Below are 16,124 nucleotides of genomic sequence, written 5' to 3'. Positions count from 1 at the left end.
TCGCACAGACAGGTGCCAGACCCACCGAGGGCTGACAAGGGCAGCCCCAGCGCCCCACAGCGCACAAAATGGCCCCTCAGGCGGCACCTCCCGCCACAGGGGGGCAGAGTAGAACTCCCCACGCGGAGCTCCCCTCCGCAGCCCGGAAGAGCAGCACGTCCCACCCTCCACTCTCGCTCACCTCGCTCACCCTCCTCGCGGATTGGCTTTCGGCCGCGTCACTCCTAGTCCGCCCTGTCGCTGATTGGTAAATGAACAGGTGGGCGGGCAGACGCGGTGCTGGGTGGGCAGACACTATGGCGGCGGTAGCGCAGTGCGTGTGGGGTGCGCTCCGCTCGCGGTCCCCGCTGCTGAGCTTGACGCTGAGGTGAGCGCGGTGCTGCCGGACCGGGCGCATCGCTAGGGGCCGCGATCGGGGCCTTTGGGAGCGGGGCCCAGCTCCTCGCCCTCCGTTCTGTGGGCACAGGGCCCGGGCTCGCCGTGCAGCCCTCGGAGCCGGCTCGCTTGGGGCGTTGGGCTGGCTCGGCCTTGAAGCGCCTCAGGGACCTTGTTGGAGGCCGGCCTGGGCTTGGTGTAAGGGCCGAGGTGCGGTGCGGCCGCTGCTCTCTTGTCGGACCTCGGGCTGCTCTTGCGGGTGGTTGCATCACGCAGACTGCGTGCCGTGGTGAAAGCGGGCCCCTGTGCTCTATAGCATAGGCTGGGCCGAAGGGGCACTCACGAGCTGCTGCCTGGTGGTCGGTATCTTACAGCCGAGTTGTTATTTGCAGCAGTTAAGATAAGCTACGTTCAGTTCCTGTGATGGAAGGTTCTGCGGATGGATTCCACAGTTCTAGAATGGTTAATTTGTGCTCTGATGCACATTTGTTGTGGATGTTGATTTGTCATATGAAGTGTCCAGTATGCCCAGAAAGCACTAATATCTTACAAGGTAAGTGGTCAGTTAATACCCTCCACGTGTTTTTTGCCATAGGACCTCTCCACGACTGCTTTGTGTGGCAACACAGCAGAAGAGCACTGGCCAGAACTTGGAAGAAGACCAGGGTCAGAGCCACAATGAGCAGAAGGCTGAACCCACTGCTGCTGAAAGAATGCTAACTGAGGAAAAGGCCAAACTGGAAGAGCAGCTCAAGGAAGTTACTGTAAGTGGCCTCTGCTCAGTCTGTGCACGTACCTTCTGGGCTGTATGCCTAAGAGTCTTGATTATAGGTTCCCAGTGCATAGTCTGAACACAGTTATCCAACTGCTGTTTAGTTAATGGATAAAAAGCTGTAATTAGATAATTTCTCAAAACTTTAGAGTGGATTTACTGTAAGACCTGAAACGTATCCCATCCTGCTCTAGAAGAAAAACTTTGGGTGGTTTCATTCTGATTTCTGGATGGAATCTTGTTTGACCTGTGCTGGTCCTGGGAAGGAGGGAAGTTGCTTCTGAGAAGTTCTTTGCAATCCCAGGCAGAGCAGCATTAGGAATGGCAATAAGCATGTATAGGAAAAAGTTGACTCTCCTGACTGGTGATAGGGCTTCTAGCTATAGAACACTCCTTCTCAGGCAGTAGCCTTCATCCAGAAGATGCTCTCCCTTTGGAAGCTAGCCCTTAAATGAGCCCTTCCTGTCACATGGGAAGCACAAGTGAATTGCTTCCTGGGCCAGACACCTCCTTCACCAGGTGCTCATTATCAGTTCATGCTGTGACATAATATTTCCCCTGCAACCTGGAAACCTGTTCCTTAGTTTCACTGACTTCAGGCCACTTCGATTTTTGCTCAGTGGAGAAATAATTCTTTGAAGTTCATTTAAGGCTTAGAGTGCATCTCGTATGTATGTGAGCTAAGAGTAGGTATTCTGAAAATAGCCACTGACTTTTCCAAAGGTAGGGGTTAACAATTCTTAGCTTGTATATAATACTGTACTTATTACATGCTTGCACAGTGGGAGTTTGAACCCATCTCTGTTGGAGATGCCGGTAAAAAGGAGACTAACATGTCATGTTGCATTCCCACTATCTGGCCTAATGAATCTTGCATTCCCTCTCATGCATGACTTAACAGAGAGTGAATAGTGCCCTGGGAGGTGAGAGGTGCGGATTAAACAAATGCATGGCTTTTCTGGATGAGTGCTTTATATGAGATGTCTTTCTGGAGCATTTGGGACTTTGAGGAGATAGCCCGGAACCTTCTGTAGTAGCAGAGCCTATGAATTGTAAGTGGATTGAGATTCCTTTCTGCTGCCTTAGGAAAGAACAGAAAGACAAGACAGAGAGATTGTTTAACACCTCTGTTGACAGCATATGCTCCTGGCTACGTAAGGCATCTCTTCAGTCAACTTGTTGATGTAAAAGTCAACCTTGCAGTGCATGCAGGCCCAGCAGAGTTCTGGGTCAGGTGGTGCAGCACTGATGTGCCCATGTTTGTTGAATCTAGTTCTTAATGCATCTCATGCTGCAGGACATCTTGCTAGGATCGTACCTAGCAATACCATACTTAGCCTGATAAACAGAGGAGTTAGACTTTGTGGTTTGTAAGGTCTGAAAAGCCTGGAGGACATTCTGTGGTACACATGGAGAGGGAAGAGGCAGATTGAATGGTTGGGTTGAATCTTATTTGCTGCGATGTCAGAATACGTAGTGACTTATGAAGAATTCCTGCAAACACTTGCCAGAAAAAGGAAGAAATTTTTGGAAAAATTCATGTATCTGTAGTGTTAAAAATTCCCTACAGCAAATCCGTTCACAAATACTGAGTCTGGAAGCCAATCCTTACTTCCTTTCTCTAACTTCTTTCTGCACTGAAATGAAGCAAACAGTTGTCTTCGCAAGAAGCATGTGGTGATATAATTATGTCTTCAGTTTGCCTAAATCCACTATCTAAAAAATAATGTAACAGTAAAAGAGAAATGCTGTTTTGTACTGAACTTGCTTTACAATTATTTTCAACGCTTCAACCACTTGGATTGAAATCTCTTTTGTGATTTGTTTTTCTGCAGGATAAGTACAAGCGGGCCTTGGCAGATGCAGAAAACGTGAGGCAGAGAAGCCAGAAACTAGTAGAAGAGGCGAAGTTATACGGTCAGTGAAGACTTTGTTTTTAATCTTAAGACCCAGGAATACTAACTTGAAAAGCAAGGCCTGGAAAACGGAGCTAACTAGCCTACAGTTATGACAAGTTGTACTTAACAGTTATTCTGGCTACTTAGTTTAAAAAACATCTTTAGGGGAAAGAGGCTTAAAAATGGTTCCTCACTTGGTAACAGAATTATAATAATCTCCCTTAAGACAGGGCAAGACTTAACCAATTTAAGTCAACAGCTTTGAATTTTGTTTGAATTTGGCACCTGATTTTCTAAGCGTACAGCATTAGGAGATGTTTCTAGTAAGGTTTGCAGCCTCAAGTTTGCCTTTTTATGCGCTCAGTCCCATGGCAGACTTCAAAAAACAAGGGAGAGAGCATGGAATACTGGCGTGCTTGCTGTGTTGCTTGTTGTGTTGTTATTGATGTATGAATTCTGAGGTAGTTCATTTTGTGGAGGTTTTCATTTGTTTGTTTTACCTTTTAGATTTGAATAACATTTTTCTTCTGTTGAAGGCCATAGCTTTCAAATGGAGGCAGTACAGTGGTAGGGAATGTACAGCTGTAGGCTTAGCACTCTAGCTAAGGAGTGCTAGAAACACATCTGCTTTCAGCAGCCAGCTCACTGACATCTGACACGGCTTTCTGACATTCAGACATTTCTGGTTTGTGTGTAAATGCTGTAGCAAACAGCACTACATCTTTTTAGTACTTGACCGTCACTTGGGCTTGAAATATTAGCTGCTGTCTTTTGCTGCACTACAGAGCTGTGTAGTTTTATTCTGAATGCAGACGTTTTAATTTCTGCATGCAGAATCTGCAGTTAATGTGTGTGGTAAGAAAAAGCATCTCTTGGTTTCATAGTCCTGTATCACTGTCATGGATGTTTGAATGCTTCATCCTGAAGTTCATTTGCAAAAAGCATTGTTTGATTGATGTGCTGTGTAGTGCAGAAAGGCTTGGAGTCATCTCCGAGCCCAGAGATGTATGATGGAAATAAATATCCTAATAAAGTTTCTCATTTAAACTTTATCACAGTTAATGTCTGACTGGAAGTTTCATCGTTCATTTGGGATTGCTTTTTTTTTTCCCTCTTAAGAGAAGGGTAATTCATTCTCGGACATGTGTAAGTCCATAGAGATGCAGTGACAGCTGTGACAGATGTGTTTAAGAGCCATTCAGATGTGGTGCTCGGAGATACGATTTAGCAGAGGGTTGTTAGAGTTATAGGGTACTATGGTTAGGCTGTGGCTGGACTTGATGATCTTTGAGGTCCTTTCCAACCTGAGTGATTCTATGATTCTATAGGAATAACTTATGCTAAAAAAAAATTGAAAATAAATAGAAAAATCCCTTTCTGAACAAATTGCTGTCTGGTTTGATTCAGAGCAGTTGACAGTTGGTGTTTGGGACACTTCAGCCCTAGCCATAGTTTTAGGCTGAATTTAAAGTTTTGATTCATTTGCTAATATTTTGGGAACTAACTGGACACTTTCAGATACAGTTCTGTAAAAAGCTCAAGTCTCTAAATAGAGTTGTGCAGTTGCTAAAGGGACTTTCTCCTGAGAACTAGTTCATCCCTGAACATCTTGCAAGATGCTTCTATTGTTCACTGTGCTCTGGTACTGTGATCCTATCTCTTACTGGTGAGGAGAAAATAAGTGGATAGAGTTATAAAGCCTAACCCTGACTAAAAGAAGAAATGAGGAAGGCTACCGCAACTCAGTGCACTTTGCCATCATCATACCTCTGTGAAGAAACACGTTCTTCTACTGAGTTATTTTGGTCTTTCGTGATTGCTTGAGACAGTCTACCTTAAGTGAGATGAGTCCAGATTCTTCTAGGGTGAGCCAGAGATCAGCAGCAGGCTGCTGCTAGTCCAGGAATTACTCAGCATGAGGCACAGCCTCTGGCTCACTCTGTAAGAGCAGTTTTAGTGGGAGGGAGGGTTAAGAGTTTTCTGTTCATTCGAGGAAGAATCACTGTTAACCTCTTCAGACTCCTTGTAAGTGTGACTACAAGCTTTTTCTTCTGCAAGCACTCTGACTACCTCAGATTAAAGAGTAAGGATTGAGCAATATAATGCTTTGGTCTTCAGGTGAATCCCACCATGTGGGAGACAAAAGATTCATTCCTTAACAGTAGGAAATGACGTGAAGCCATCTGAAGGTTTTGGTAACTCTTGTTAGAGTTAACTGGCAATGTCATCTCACCAGCACGGTTTTCATTTTTTTGTTGGTGGTGGTTTTTAATACTTGCTTTCCTCCCTCCCCTTTCCTTTCTTTTTTTAGGTATTCAGAGCTTCTGTAAGGACTTGCTAGAAGTCGCAGACATTTTGGAGAAAGCAACAGAAAGCGTTCCAAAAGAAGAAATCAAAGATGAAAATCCTCACCTGAAGAGCCTATATGAAGGTCTTGTTATGACAGAAGTACAGATCCAGAAAGTGTTCAAAAAACACGGGCTGCTCAGACTGAACCCTGTCGGAGCCAAGTTCGACCCCTACGAACACGAAGCATTGTTCCACGCTCCCATGGAAGGGAAGGAGCCTGGCACTATTGCATTAGTATCCAAGATTGGATATAAGCTGCACGGGCGTACGCTGCGGCCCGCCCTCGTGGGTGTTGTGAAGGACGCTTAGCTGCTGAATCAGATAATTTGCAATGCCATACAATTATTAAACAGCTGGATGGTTTTTCTCTTACATCGTGCTTTCCTTATTCCTCTGTCCCTCAAGAGGTTTCAGTGAACCAGTCAAGGTCTCCCCGTGAAAACGAAGCAAACAATGACATTCTATTGCTTAGTGGCCTTCAACAGTGTTCCTTCAGCTCTCCTCTTTCAGTAATACTTGTTAAAACCATGGCTACTGAAGGTACATTAAAATGAAATGACCAAAATGCTCACAGTTCTGCAATCTTGTGTTTATCACTGTGTAAACTGAAGATCCGATCAGTGGTTCAGATGGTTCCTTTTGCTTTGTAGAACATAATGCTGCAAAAGTGGGCAAAGTCGTACAGATAATCAGTTGTCTGCAAGTATCCATTGGCTTTTTGGCTGATGTAAGCTCCCATTTTTGTAGTATGCCTATTGAGAAACAGTCTCTCTCAACAACTTAAATAGAAACATTTGTGAATTCTGACCTGCAAATAAAAGGCAAAGGAGAGCTGACATCCTTTGTAATTGTTCAGCCCTTTTAGATCAATAGTCAAGTTGACTCAAGAAAACCATCTAATAGTTGTATGGCATTGAAGAACCAATACAACTTATCCTATCTCTGGATTTTTAATTTAATATTGTATAAATTGATTTAAAGGATTTTGATAGACTTGTAATCTTCAAGCTCTGCAATCAGTTTGTTATGCAAGCTGTAGTTAAAATGCCACCGAGAGTCAGAATACACGAAGAAGTGAGTAGCTCAGAGTTTGGTATCTGCTACATTTAAAACTACACAATTAATTGCATTGTAAGTGGCTCAAACAAAAATGTGAACTCAGCTTCATTTCTTGTTTGCTCACCTTGGATCTTAGGCTGCAACAGAGCTTTCCCATACACAGCTCTTGTCGTGTGTAACTCCACCTGCTGCACCCTGTGCTGCAGAATTAAGCTAAAATACAGTGCCATGAGTGGCGGAGTGCTCTGCTCTGTGTTCACGTGCTCATGTTGATAGGAGTGGATGAGATCTGACAAACTACACATCTGACAGTGTCTTCTGTCAGATCCTCAAAGCCCGTACATTTAACACACCAGACTGAAACATCAGAGTTACATATGTTATTTAGGACCTCGTATTGTAACAGTAAGGACTTCTGAATCTTCCATCCTCACTGCTGGTTGTTTGGATTAAGGAGCTTCTTAAGTTCAAGTGTTGGTTGAGACTGAGATTTTTGTAATGAATTTACCAACTCCTTTGATGGTGTCTTTTTTGGACTATATTGCTAAACACAACTTACTGTTGAGCGTTCAGCACAGGACTCAAGCTTGTTTCCTTACAACTAAGTGAATTCTGAACATCTGAGTGAAATTCCTGAGTGAATTCCTTTTCCTTGGCCTATCCCTTCAGAATGGGAGAGCCTTTACTGAGCTTTTTAAGCACCAATATGCTGACAGGTGACAGCAGAACGCACTGAAGAAATAAACCAGGTGGCTCTGAAGTTTAAGTGTAGGAGTAGCTAATAAAGCTGCCACTGCTACCTCTGGCATAGCTAGTTTGTTACAAGCACTTCTCCACGCATCATCATGTAGATAAAATGGAGCTCTCGTCACTGCTGCCAGGGCTTTAGCTGGTACAGTGAGGAAAAGGACTATGTTACCAGGAAATCAGTAATGGAAAGAAACTTTAATACAAGTTTATTTACCAATATACAATGCAAAAACCTAGTAAAATGCTGAGTGTGCACAACATCAGTTAGGTTTTACATGATTTCAGCACAGACATTTGTGTGTCTGGCACAGCTATGCCAATACACTCTGCAAATGAGTGCAACGTTCCCTTTAAGGAAGAAGCTGATGAACCAGGGGTGCTCACCAGGTGCCCTCCTTCACAGTATTTAATTCGTCGTCACTTGGGAGCACCTGGGGCACATGCAAAAACACCTTGCAAGAAAGAGCAGTAAACCAAAAGGCTGATGCAGTCAGTTACAATTGCAAAGAAACCTGGCGCAGCCACCGTGCAAGAGAAGAACGACGGAGTGCTTCGGTTTTGTGATTCACAAGGCCATTTACAGGCAGAGGCTCCAATGCCTCTTAATGCCATTCTTAACCCTCGCTGGGACTGCAACAGAAAGTAGGGCAGGAGGGGCTGTAAGCAGAACGCTGTAACGAGCCCTCCTGATCCGGGCTGTACGCACTGAATGAAGGTTAATGCTCCTTTGCTACCCGGTAAGTTGTACTGTAACACATGGCTGGGACTGATGGAAGCACGTGTACAGCATGACAACAGGCTGGCTGCCGCCCCTACCAGCAGCAGATGAGACAGAACAGCTGACGGGATAGTGCTTTTCCATAGGCTTACATCAATGCTGTTAGGGCAGATACTATCGTTAGCATTATTTTTCATTAGAAAATAAGAGCATTAAGCATAAAAAAAAAAAAAACCAAGCACCTTTTCATTAGCGCCATGAAGCCCCGGGTATCTGTACAGTACAGGAAGCACTTCCTGACAAACACAAGACACAAAGCTGAAGAGCTTTTGCCACGCTTTTTCTCAGCCCCATCACCACACGAGAAGCAGCACAGCTCTGCTAAGTTGCCGGATTAAGATAACTGCATCTCAGCTTGAAGAAACAAAACAGCAGCTCATAACAAAGGAATGCTTAGACTAAATCGGCTCCATCTGAAAATACGGGACAGCAGCATCCTCTAGTGCAAGTCACCTTGAAAGTTCAAAGCATAGCTGACAATGAGACACTGCTTCTAGGGAAGCCCTTTCCAAGGGATCAGCGTTTGCTACAGCAAACATTTACCACCTGGAATTTGCTTGCAAGTACAAAATAAATATCGATATCCATATTTCATACATTAAAAATACTTTATTTTACATTCATCTTGATGTTCAATAAGTTACGTCTAGCACCAAAGAAACACTCTGCAAGGGCTGAGGAATTCAGCAACTACGAAGAGTAAATGCAGAATTCATTCCTACATTTAAATGAGTCATTGGTGCCTACATATTTTTACGTTTAAGTTACTGCTCAGATGGGCTTTCGGCTATTGCTTCAGTTAGGCTTAGGTGTGCCGAAGCACTGTAGAAATATAAAATTTAGGTCTGAGGAAGATAGGAATAAGTCAGAAACCCACACCTGTGTTAAGCTCCCAGCTGCAGGCCGAGCTGAGGCTCCAGCACAGCGCCGGTGCGATGCAGCAGCCGGAACCGGGCAGAGGAAGAACCCAATTGCATAACTCCAAGGCTGGAAAGGCTGAGCTTCCTTTCCACGGGAGAAGGACAGAGGAAATCATCAATGGTTTACACCTTCTGAACTTGTCTCGTGTGCTCTTTGTACGTGCATATAGGGTGGAAGAGGTTCTTAAAGCTACTGGCACTGCAGTGAGTTCCACTGCTTCGTCTCGAGTGCCTGAGGAGCCGCTTCCAGGTAAGCGAAAGCATTTCAGAGAGCACACAGCCCCTTCCTTTGGTGGAGGGACGGAACACCACAAGCCCAAAACAAAAAGGCACTACAGTTTTTGTGTGTGTGTGTTGGTTTCTTCCCCTTCTCCTTAGAAGTGCTGGCTTTATAACTGTACCCTTTGTGTGCCGAACTCAGCGGTAACACTATTCTGGTAATGCTGGAGATACCGACTCAAAACCAGTTCTGGTCAGCGTCGCTCTGCCAAGCTGCAGCGTTAATACTGTCTATAAGATGTCACGGGCACCTCACTGACTACAGCCCAAGGCATCAGAACCAGAGCACACCTCCCGTGTTCACGTCTGTTCTCAACTCACTCAGCTCCATCTCCTGGCACATCCACATAGTGGAGCTGCTGCCCAGCTGGCTGCCACGCACTGCCCAGCGCAGGGCTCAGGTGCGAGAACACCGACGTCTGGCATGCAGAATCCACTTGTTTTTTATAAATTCACGTGGTTGGATGCCAGCACAGGAATCTAAGCATGAAATGAAGATTAAAAAAAAGCCTTTTCCAGTCCTCCTTGAACACCTTTCCCTTAACTGGTACATACTACTGAAACAGCGGTGTGGGTCAGGTGTTTCTGCTGTGCTCTGCTGCACTGTAACTCCAGCCCCATGTAGCCCAGAGCGCAGCCCTCACAGAGCTCTGAAACATGACGTTATGCCAAAGCGACCGCTGCAGCAAACCGAGATCCATTCTGCCAACCACAGCGGTAACTTCAGCCCATTTAGTCCAGAAGGTTTCAAGGTACGTGCAGCCAGAAACCTGCGATGGCTGCATCCACCACTCTGCACTCCAGGAGCACAGCAGCTCTGCATTTTCATCTATATAAATTATTTTTTACAAACCGATCTCAGTGACCGCCATGGGCTTCAGAATGGAGCTCCCTGTCCCTGTCCCCGTCCCTCCCAGCTGCACTCAGGAGGCAGCTGCAGATGCTCGGGCTATACGTGCTGGGCACAGCAGACACGAGAGGAGGAGCAGTTCCCCCTGCAACAGGAAGCGGTGATCTCACCAGGGCAGCATTCTGCACGTTCTAAGCCACCGCTGGCCACAAGCAGCCACTTCACAGCGGTGCTGAGCCCAGCACAGAGCACACAGCTGCCCGGCCAAGCGTACACCGAGGTCAGGCAGCTGAAGGCAGCTCTCCAAGAAGCCTTCCTCACACAGCACAAATACCTGCAGGCACATCTACCAATCCCCATCACGCCTCACCCCCGCTGCACCCCGCGGAAGCTCTCACCCCACGTCCTGACACCTGGGCTGTGCTACCACGGGCAGTGCACCAAAAGCTCAGCAACAGCCACACCAATCCCTGCACCCCACACCCGACAGCTCAGGATTTCTGCAAGCTCTGCTTGGCTGCCAGCACTGCGACAAAAGCAACACCAGGGAGAAGAAGAACTCGTGTGCTGAAAACCGCCTCCCACCTTCAATAAACATAAAAGAAGAAAAAAGGCAAGGATTATGGATGACATTGATGCTCACTTATCCAACAGCGAGGAGTGAAGTGACCACCCCAGAACCACTGGACTTGAGTAGGTTCACATGAAAGAAATCTCTTTGAGTAACGTAACAAAAACAGCGCACTCTAACGAGTAATGAAATCGGATGGAGAAGTTTCACAATTCAGTATTTTTCGTGACCCAAAGCAAAAGTCTTGAAGCACAGACCACGAACACTGTGGGGTTTTTTTTGTTTTTTGCTTTTTCTGTTTTGTTTGTCTGTTTTGAATGAGATCATTTCTGAATCTCCAGAGAGGGCAGGAAAAGGAAGGGAGCCCATCAGGCCTCTGAGGCGGTGGCTCAGACGCGGTGGGTTTCATGATGCATCTCTGGATATCCAACCGCTCTCTGTTAGAAAGTTTAAAATCCTTTTCTTCAGTACCTTATCCAAGTAACTGGGAAGGCGGCTCTTGGAAGGGATCCCTTGTCTTTTCTGAAGATGGTCTTTAATGATGATGGTTTTTACAGTCACGTAACGCGCAGGACTCAAATTCAGAGAGCTGCAGAGCACTTTTTCCCTGTCCGATAAGAGTTCAAAACCAGGCAGGTTTTCAATGGCAGCAAATTCCCCTTCTTTGCCGTCCTCCTTCCCCCTCTTGGAGCTGGCTATGCTTTTGTTCTCCTTCCTCTTCTCCCGTTTATGTCTGGCTGCCTCGTATTCCGCCGACTCTTCCATTTTGGTGATTCCATTCCGACGGTACCGCTGCAGTTCCCGGATCTTCGCTCGAAGGACTCTCTCCTTGTGCATGTTCTCAAAGAAGTCTTCGAACTCCTTACAGGACATGAACTGGTACAGAGGCCTCAGCTTCAGCCTCAACTCCTTCTCTTCCTTCGTGATCTTTCGTTTGGGGGTTTTCTCCTTGTCCTTCTTATCCTTCCCCAGGAAGGCCGGCACCAAGTTATAGTCTCGCGCAATGTTCTTCCGCCGTTGCCTCTCCTTGAGTTTTCTTACATACATGTCTACGTGAGCTCTTTTCAGTTCTATCTCCACGTCGTCATCGTCGTAGTTCACCGACAGGCCGCTGATCAGAGTCTCAGCATCCTGATCGTATTCAATCTCGTAGTCGTCCCGGAGCGGCATGTAGCCCAGCTGCTGCTGCTCAGCCACCGATATGTCCAAGGGCGGGAGCGGAGTGGTCAGGCTGGGAGAGAGAGGGCCGCCGCTGGGACACGTGTGGTCCGTTACCCTGTTGGGAATGGTGTCGGGGATGCAGGCCTTCCCCAGGTTGCCGTGGATGTACATGCTCACGTAGTGCTCCATCACCTCCTGGGGCGTCCGGGATGCTCCCACGTGAGCGGCCATATCTTCCTAAATAGAAAATAAGGAGGGGCAATAAGATGGCTCCCATCACACCTCCAGCAGAGCATGCGCTCCTCCTTCCCTGACCCTCAAAAACCAACTCACGAGACCCGAACTCTTCCAGCAATAGCGCTGCCACACAGCCAGGTCCGGGTCAGCGTTTACAAGTGAAAAAGTGACAAGAGAAGCACTGGGAACACAGGAAGCCGCGGAAAAAGAAAGGAAAACAGTATGAGTGCAGCCAGATGCCTCTGAGCTGCCTGGGGAGAGCATCCCTGTCTGCACACCACCCACACGGCCTCTCCTGAGCACCCTTTGCTGCCCCAACAACAACACAGCTCACACTGCCACGTTCCCGAGTCCCCAAACTCACTGTGACACCCGCCAGGGTTCTGCTCGCTTACGGCACTGCTTTTAGTGCAACAGGGAAATAAGGAAAGTAACATTCATGGTCTACAGCCGTAGGAAATGGGGAACAGCTTTAAGCTGAAAGAAGGGATGCTGAAGTTGTAGATGTTAGGAAGAAATTCTTTACTCAGAGGGCGGTGAGACACAGGAACAGATGCACGGAGAGCAGCGGCCGCCCCAGGCCCGGAGGTGCTCGAGGCCGGGCCGGATGGGCCCCCCAGCAGGGTAAGAACCGGGTGGGCTCCGGGTCCCCCCCGCCTCAGAGCCGCGGCACGCCGCCACCCCGGGCGGTGACAGAGCCGCCCCGCAGCCCCCGCCCCGCAGCCCCGCGCGGCCCCGCGGCGGGCGGCCCTTACCCAATTGCCGAAGCCGAACTGCTCGATGGCGTCCAGCAGCAGCTGCTCCTCCCGGCTGCTCCAGCCGCCCTCCGCCTCGGCGCCCCACAGCGTGAAGCGGCCGCCGTCCACCAGCTGGTAGCCGTGCCATCGGCGGTGCGGGCCGATCTCGGCGCCGGCCGAGAAGCAGTCGGGGCAGAGCTCGATGTCGGCGCACTCGGTGCAGCGGAAGCGCAGGGAGCTCACCTCGGCCAGGCAGTACACGCAGTACTTCTTCCCCAGTTCCGCCATCTTACCCCGCCCGCCGCCGCCCCGCACGCACGCGCGGCCCCGCCCCCGCTCAGACGCGGCCAATGGCAGCGCTTCCGTCGGGAGGAGCCTCGCGCCGGGCGGCCAATGGATGAGGAGGGCTCGGGCAGCCCCTCCGGATCGCGGCCAATGGGGACGAAACGCCCGGGCGCGGGGGGGATTAAAATGAACGAGCGGCTGCGATTGGCCGAGCGGAATCCTGCTTCCTTTCCGGCGACCAATCGGAGAGGCGACCCCGGGCGACCCCGCCGCCAAGTGGTGGCCGGGGAGAGCGGGCGGGGCCTCGGGGGCGGAGGGGGGGGCGGGGCCCGCAGAGCCGAGTCCCGTCGCCCGGGTAACGGGGGAAGCCAAGGCGCGGCGGCATGGAGGCGGCGGAGGAGCCCGGGGCGGAGGAGCGGGAGGAGAGCGGGGATAACGAAGTCCCCGAGAGCGGACCCGAGGCGCTGAGCGCGGGGAGCGGGGAGCCCGAGGGCCCGGCCGAGCCTCCGGAGCCCGCAGAGCCCGAAGGAACCGCGCCGGGCGCCGGGGAGGAGCGGAGCGGCGCGGAGGAGGCCGCCCCCGCCGGCGGGGACCCGGAGCCCGCAGCCCGCGGCGAAGCCGAGGAGGCGGAGCGCGAGGCGCTGCTGGCCGAGTACCGGGCGCTGGAGGCCGAGCGGCAGCGGCTGCACCAGGCCGACGGCCGTCTGCAGCTGCTGCTGGGAGAGGCGCTGCGGTCGCAGCGGGGAGAGCGGCGGGCGGACGAGGCGGGCGGGCAGCAGCTGTTCGCCGAGCGGCTGCGGGAGCTGCGGGAGCTGTGGCGGCGGCGGGAGCGCGAGGCCGCAACCTGGCAGCAGCGGGTGGACGCGCGGCGGAGGGACCGCGCGGAGAGCGAGGCGAGGGCCGGCGCCGCCTGGGCCGCCTTCCAGGCGCGGAAGAAGGCCGTGGCCGTGCAGACCCTCGGGCGGCGGCGGGGCGGCAGGGAGGCGGCCCTCAGGACGGTGGGCGACATCCAGGCCCGGGAGCGGGACAAGGAGACCTCCGTGCGGGAGGTGAGTGCAGCGCCCCCGGCTCCGCGCGCTCTCCCGCAGGGCGGAGGTTTTCCCGTTCGCACGGGTGAGCCTTCCGTGCCGCGCTCCTTCCCTGCCGTGCAGATCGGAGGCGCGGAACCGTCCCTCGCGTGCTTCCGCCCCTCCAGGCCCGGCTGGAAAACGTGAAGGTGAAGCTTGAGGTCCGAAACCTCGAGAGCGTCCTGAGAGCGCACGGAGAAACGGGGCAAGGCCGCCACCTCGCAGAGCTCAACCACATGAAGAAAGAGAACCAGAAGCTCAACGAAAAGCTCGACGGCCTCAACGGCGAGGTGCTGAAGCTCAAAACGAAGGTCGCTAACGCTGAACGGATCCTCAGCCACGTCAGGGAGAAACTGCAGCTTGTGGAAGCTGAGAACAGAGGCCGGCAGGCTGAGCTGAGGGCCATCACGAGCACCCTGCTGCAGAAGAGAGATGCGCTGACCAAGGCCAAGCAGGCCAGGGACAGGCTGCGGGCACACAAGGTGAAGCTGCAGCAGCAACGTGGGTTGCTTGGAGAGGAGACACTGCTGTGGGACTTGGAGGAAAAGGTGAACACCATGGAGTTGTTACAGCAGCAGCTGGAAGCACTGAAACATCACCACGCCGGTCTGATCCTCAAACAGAGGGAAATGCAGAAAAAAATCAGCAAAGCCGATTCATTTCTACCTTGAGGATGAAAATAAAGCACTGAAAAGAGATACACCACAGAGTTCTCCGTAATCCTCATTTCTTAACACACTGCTTTTTGGGGAAGGCATTACAGACTCTATGACATACCAGTGTGATGCATTAGGAGATCATTGTATCCATTGTTGATAATGAAGCCACCTACACGTACCTCTTATTTAAAACAAGGCACAAGAAGAGCACAGCCAAACGCCTACGCTCCTAGAAAACCATCTCAGTGCTGAGTCCTGTGAGGCCATGGCAATATTGTTTAAGCAGAGCGCTGAGGTGCTCTAATTCAAACCTGGACTCTGGCAGCCCCCCTTCCCGGTTCTTACAATCCAGTAACAACTTCATCTGTACAACCACCACCTGTGCCTCCCAGACGGGTCCTGGGAGACAAAGCGTTAACTCTGGGGGTTAACTTTCATAGATGTGGCTGAGAGCTGAGGAGGAATGTTAGGTATTCACAGCAAACCCGACTTGCATACAGCCAACACACTACAGAAGCACTGAATCCCTCACTCGTTCTGTCAACAGAACTGGCTGCAAAGCTTGTTTTGTTGGTATACAAGATGAAAGGTTTACTACTTCGAATATATATATTAAACTTCTCATCCCAAATTAGAGTTTTAATACTTAGGTTTGTCTTTCAGCTTTTACAGCTTTTGCGGGCACTGCGGGGTGTGTGATGAGGTACAGAGTAGCATTAAGCCCACCACAGCTTCAGCCCCTTTGCACTGCTCAAGGACAGCATGTCAGAATTCCAGAAGAATGAAAAAAGGGGGGGAGGGAGAGAGAAACTTACACAGGGACGATCATACAGCTCAGGCAGCTTCAGCAGACAGGAAGCAGCTCCCACTTTCAAAACAGTGTATTCTTCAAATTCCCACGTGGCTCATGGAAAAAGAGGCAATGTGATGGATCTCCATCCTGCAACTCTTGCTGCTGCTGGAGTAGCATCATTGTTGACTAAGGCATGGGATGGTGATGTCATGAATACAGAAACAACCGCGTCCTACACAGTGCTCTGTATCTCCAGTAGCTCACAACCTCTATTCATGAAGATAGATTGCACAACCAGTAACTTTTCACAGCATACCAGTGAATGCACCTCTAGCTGCTGCTGGACTGTGAAAGCACACAGGTGCCAACCACTTAAAAGACATTGTAAGTCAGGACCTTTCACCATGAGCCATGTTACCAAATGTGAGCTTTTCTCTTGACCCAAGAGTGGTTTTTGCACAAGTCGAGCAGCCTTCTGGTATTCTACAAAGCTGTTCCCATGAATAACAGCGGATGATGAACAGCAGAGAGGCTGTCTGACAAAAAGGATGTGTGTATGAAGCAAATGTGTCACTGAATTTCTC

The 16,124-nt window shown here is 49.9% G+C and overlaps 3 protein-coding genes across 3 annotated transcripts; 2 read left to right on the top strand and 1 right to left on the bottom strand.

The window, feature by feature from the left end:
- Window positions 1-275: 275 nt before the first annotated feature.
- On the top strand, window positions 276-6,973 carry GRPEL1 (GrpE like 1, mitochondrial). Its single transcript, NM_001006458.2, has 4 exons — window positions 276-367; window positions 971-1,139; window positions 2,983-3,064; window positions 5,357-6,973. Exons 1-4 carry the CDS (start codon window positions 297-299, stop codon window positions 5,701-5,703), a joined length of 669 nt encoding a protein of 222 aa, NP_001006458.1. The 5' UTR covers window positions 276-296; the 3' UTR covers window positions 5,704-6,973.
- Window positions 6,974-7,379: 406 nt separating this feature from the next.
- TADA2B (transcriptional adaptor 2B) lies at window positions 7,380-13,036 on the bottom strand. Its single transcript, XM_426352.7, has 2 exons — window positions 12,755-13,036; window positions 7,380-11,999 (listed from the first exon to the last, which is right to left on the bottom strand). Exons 1-2 carry the CDS (start codon window positions 13,022-13,024, stop codon window positions 11,007-11,009), a joined length of 1,263 nt encoding a protein of 420 aa, XP_426352.1. The 5' UTR covers window positions 13,025-13,036; the 3' UTR covers window positions 7,380-11,006.
- Window positions 13,037-13,370: 334 nt separating this feature from the next.
- CCDC96 (coiled-coil domain containing 96) lies at window positions 13,371-14,795 on the top strand. The gene is made up of 2 exons (XM_015285829.4): window positions 13,371-14,070; window positions 14,217-14,795. The coding sequence occupies exons 1-2, from the start codon at window positions 13,405-13,407 to the stop codon at window positions 14,757-14,759; spliced, it is 1,209 nt and encodes a 402-aa protein (XP_015141315.2). The 5' UTR covers window positions 13,371-13,404; the 3' UTR covers window positions 14,760-14,795.
- Window positions 14,796-16,124: the final 1,329 nt, after the last annotated feature.

Source organism: Gallus gallus, chromosome 4 (assembly GCF_016699485.2).
Source record: "Gallus gallus isolate bGalGal1 chromosome 4, bGalGal1.mat.broiler.GRCg7b, whole genome shotgun sequence".
NCBI lineage: Eukaryota > Metazoa > Chordata > Aves > Galliformes > Phasianidae > Gallus > Gallus gallus.
The sequence above is the reverse complement of the archived record's forward strand: the minus strand, read 5'-3'. Positions and strand labels throughout refer to the sequence as shown.